The 4,929-nt window shown below is 42.8% G+C and overlaps 1 protein-coding gene across 1 annotated transcript; it reads left to right on the forward strand.

Annotated features, from left to right (window-relative positions):
* The first annotated feature begins 481 nt into the window (after nt 1-481).
* Nucleotides 482-4,722, forward strand: LOC145392578 (uncharacterized). The gene is made up of 2 exons (XM_080266958.1): nt 482-612; nt 3,978-4,722. Exons 1-2 carry the CDS (start codon nt 482-484, stop codon nt 4,720-4,722), a joined length of 876 nt encoding a protein of 291 aa, XP_080123084.1.
* Nucleotides 4,723-4,929: the final 207 nt, after the last annotated feature.

Raw genomic sequence — 4,929 nt, forward strand, 5'->3', positions numbered from 1 at the left:
ATGAAAAGACAAGAATTTCTGAAATTAATTTTTAAAAATGTATTTTTTAGAGATTATGTCGATACGACATTTAAAAAATAATCTTTTTATTAATTACGGAAATTCTTGTATTTTCATTTATTGTTCTTGTTATGTATAGTAAACTTTTTATGCAACACTTGCAACAAAACTACGGCGACAGTGCTGGTGACGAGTAATGTTAACACACCTTCACTAGCTGTGAGCTTCAGTAGGAATGCGACTCAAGACATTATGGGGCGGTACCACCGCTGCCTCGAGTCGCCGTATACATACCTGATTGTTGCACGTCAAATACATATTGCGGGCCGCGGGAAGTGGCATAATAGTGAAAAAAAAAAAATGTATAGTCACCTCACTGATATAATTTTAATAAATGTTTTGTTTCCTGAAATGAGGAAATTGATAAAAACACGATTTTGTGCAATCTGACTGTAGATTAGAACATCATGTCTTGTAGACCATGGTTATTCTCTCAGACCTCTATGTACCCCCTGAGAAGTGCAAATATACCCTGGGGGTACATGTACCCCAGGTTGGGAACCCTTGGCTTAAGACATGCCTTGCCGAGGGACGGCGGGATAAACTAGTTCTGTAAACTCTCCTGCAGTCGTCCTGCATCGGCCTGACGGTTACGGGTAGCTTTAGATTGGCATTATATATTAACCTTAAAGCTGGTCTTAAAGCTACTTCCTGACAGCTAAGCCTCCCTTGCAGCCCAGCGCTGTCTGTTGTTTGTGTTAGGCATTAACCAGCATGTTTGTGTAGCTGTGCGTATTTTCGTCTCGGATAACAGTCTTTCTCTATACTTTCTAATCTTCACTTCATGGTCTCTGAGTGCCACCTTCTTTGCTTGCATCTGTTTGTGCGTCTTTGGGGCTGAGTGCACGTGCTTTCGGAGTTGCGTTGCGTTGCAGTGACATATTAATGTGAATAGTAACAAATTATTCAGTTATTACTTGTTCTGTGCTGATTTTTATGCCATCGGATTATAATGAAAAGTTCTATAATATCTATTAACGTATAAGCAACACAAACCTAAGCTAATGTATCATATCTAACCTTGCAGCGATTTACCCGTGACCTAAACCTACTGAGATCTTTATCATGTCAGCTCCTCAAGTAATCGAGGTCCATGGAAAGGCTTCGGCGTTAATCTTTCACAGTGAAGCGACATGCGTTAACTTCAGGACATAGTGTTTGGTGCTGTGGCTTGTGACTCTGTGTAGTACATATTTCTGCTCACAAATTATGCAGTGAATAGTGTAGTTGACAAGGAATGCTGAGGCAATTGATAGTGGAGAGTTTTGATAGGGACAATTGGTGTGATGGACAGTTGATGCGATGGACAGTTGGTGTAGTGGACAGTTGTGTGGTGGACAGTTGGTGTGGTGGACAATTGGTGTAGTGGACAACTGGAGAAGCGGACAATTAAAACCATTGACAAACATTACCGTGGACAGATGTAATACATTATATGGAACAAATACGGGATGTTCAGTAAACCGAGGAAGCAATGTGATGTGTGTAGATGCGATATAAAATGAATACAGTGGAGAAAAAAGGATAATGTGACGGACGACCAGCAAGCAGGTGGGTGGTGTGGGTTGGGGCTGGGTGGTCTGCCTTATTTCCTGCCTCACCCGCCCACCCATCCTTGCCTCAACCGCATTCTTGCCTCACTCACCCACTCCTGCCTCACTCACCCACTCTTGCCTCAACCACAAACCTGCCTCACGCATACCCCTCCCTCACCCACACCCCTCCCTCACCCAATCCCTTGCCGTACTAACAGACCTTTCTCAGTAATAAACCTGCCTTACTCACACCGCTGCCTTAGTAACAAACCTGCCTCGCCCATCAATCCCTGCCTCACCCAGATTCCTGCCTCGCCCAAACTCCCTACCCTCCCACCCATCGCTGCCTGATCATCACCATCTCTACATGGACATCTGTGTGAGTACTGCCTCTGATTTACATAAACTTACACACACACACACACACACACACACACACACACACACACACACACACACACACACACACACACACACACACACACACACACACACACACACACACACACACACACACACAGAATAACACCATCTACCCTTGCAGTACACCCGTACACCCTCCCTCTTTTCCTACACCCTCCACCACACCCTCCACTATACACGGGAAAGTTTCATTAACACTGGGGTCGCTGTGTTGGACGTCTGTGTTGATTAATGGAGACTGTCACAGCGAGAGGGACCACAGTCAAGGCTTTGGGGCGATACCAGGCGCAGGAACCGACCTGCCTATCACCTACCTATCTGTCACCTACCTACCTATATACCAACCACCTGCCTACCTATCTACCTATCACCTACCTACCTACCTACCTACCTACTTATCACTTAACTACCTACCTACCTATCGCTTACCTACCTACCTACCCACCCACCCACCTACCTACCTACCTACCTACCCACCCACCCACCTAACTACCTACCTACCTACCTACCTACCTACCTACCTACCATCTACCTACCTATCTACTTACCTTCCTACCTACCTTCGTACATACTTAACTTCCACGTCACAGTCAAGACTTTATTTGAGGCAGTACCAGGCACAGGAGCTGACCAGCCAACCTACGTACCTACCACTTTACGGTGAAGGTTTTGTTTAAGGCGATACCGGTTACAGGAACTAACCAGTCAGTGTACCTATCTACCTACCATGTCACAGTCAAGGCCTTATTTGAAGCGATACCAAGCACATGAAGATACTAACCAACCAACTGGCCTAACTACCTACCGTACTTACCATGGTCGAGGCTATTATAAGTGATACCAGGCACGTGGACGAATCAACCAATCATCTTTGCTGGCTGCCTGGCTACCTGTCTACTTACCTGCCGTCTTACCTGTCAGTCCATATCCAACTCTACATCCATCACACCGATTTAATTCCCAACACTTTTTTCTTCTCTTGAAATAAATCCCTTACGGGCGTATTCTAAGTAGCTTTGAAGTCTTCGTAACATCATTTCCTCGACGAGTTAGTCTGCACATTAACACTTCATTATCCTTTTGTTTGTTACCGATGCACACTTTTTGGAGAATGTTAAGGTGCACTGTGCAAATTAAATCACTTAAGAGACGGTGCATCGGAGTCCCTTATGCCACTTAATATACGACCATTAATCCGATGACGTATTATTTGCTTTATTTTTATTGACTTTAGGTGGATGTGAGTAAATCCTTCATTAACCTCTTTATCAATAGAGATCTTTAATAAAATGATATACAGTCGTCTGAAGAGGGATCATGAAAACACTGAAATATACATTATTGGAGTGATTGGATGAACTTTCTTACCATCAAGTTTTTCCTTTGTCCCTCTCCATCCTTCCAATAAATAATAATAATAATAATAATAATAATAATAATAATAGTAGTAGTAGTAGTAAATAATGATGATGATACTACTACTACTACTACTGCTACTGCTACTACTACTACTACTACTACTATTACTATTACTGCTGCTACTACTACTACTACTACTAATAATAATAATAATAATTATTATTATTATTATTATTATTAATAATAATAATAATAATAATAATAATAATAATAATGATATTAATAATAATAATAATAATAACAGTGACGTGAGTTTCAAAACTTTTTTTCAAAGGTCAGAGGTTTTTCAGCTGATTTAAGATCAGTTTCGCACGCCAAATTCAGAAATGCAATCCATTTTCTTCAATCAGGTCAGGTTTTTTAGATATGCTAGATTTGAAAAAACTGCATGTATGGCTCAAATAGTGTTATTGAACCGGTGTTCGTGAACTATATTTTTGTCCTAAATTCTCACGGGTGCCTTTAAAAGACCTTCTTTTCTTCATTTCGGATCTGGATTGTCACTTCAATGAATTGAAAGTACAAGAACCACTCTGACAGGTTCTGCCGTCTCTGTGGAAATGTGACCCTTTCAGACTGTCAAGCGAGAATTACAGATTTTGTGAAGAAGTCATATCACACTTACTTCAGAGTCAAACTAGGCGACCAGGATAAGCCGTTCACCCCTCATATCTGTTGCAAAACATGTGTTCAAAACCTACAGGATTGGAGGAACAAACCGAAGAAGAGTATGCCATTTGGTGTTCCGATGATGTGGAGGGAAGTTAAAGATCACACCACAGACTGTTATTTTTGTATGACGAATCTACAGGGCATCAGTCGCAAGAACAAACATCATGTTCAGTATCCTGACATTCCATCGGCCATCAAGCCAGTCCCCCATGGCCCAGATGTTCCTGTTCTTGAACCTGATGTCAACATGGGATCGTCGTCCGACTCTGAGTCTGGAGATGCGACCGATGCAGACGTGTCTGGTACATTTGAGCCAATGAGCGAGACTGACCCACCTCTGCCACTGAGCCAAGCTGAGCTCAACGAATTGACGCAGGACTTAAACCTGTCCGAGGAGTCTGATCAGCTGCTGAGTTCGCGCCTTCGTGAGAAACGTCTGCTGGCACCGGAGACAATGTTCTTTTGGTATCGACACCGAGAGAAAGAGTTCCAAAAATACTTCTCTTTTGATGAGGCATCTTCTCTCGTTTACAGCAACAACATCGCCTACCTGACTGAAGTGATGGGTTTGAAGTATGACTCTACAGAATGGAGGCTTTTCATCACCTCGTAGAGTAGGAATCTCAAGGCGGTTCTTCTGAACAACGGCAAAAAGTTCGCTTCGATCCCTGTTGCACACCCAGTTGAAATGGGGAAAACTCACAACAGCATGGAACGTCTGCTGTCTGCTGTCAACTACAAGGACATGGTTGGTTGATCTGTGGAGCTCTCAAGGTAGTTGGTCACGTCTTAGGACTTCAAGGTGGGTGCACAAAGTATC

Source organism: Coenobita brevimanus, chromosome 1 (genome assembly GCF_032717465.1).
Source record: "Coenobita brevimanus isolate Jiangsu-jjx chromosome 1, ASM3271746v2, whole genome shotgun sequence".
Lineage (NCBI taxonomy): Eukaryota > Metazoa > Arthropoda > Malacostraca > Decapoda > Coenobitidae > Coenobita > Coenobita brevimanus.

Excerpts from the sequence above, each read along its gene's own strand:
- LOC145392578 (XM_080266958.1), top strand. The coding sequence starts at position 482 with ATGGTTATTCTCTCAGACCTCTATGTACCCCCTGAGAAGTGCAAATAT. Across the intron at positions 613-3,977 it reads CGGCGGGATAAACTAGTTCT|GTTCTGCCGTCTCTGTGGAA; the intron begins GTAAACTCTCCT and ends CCACTCTGACAG.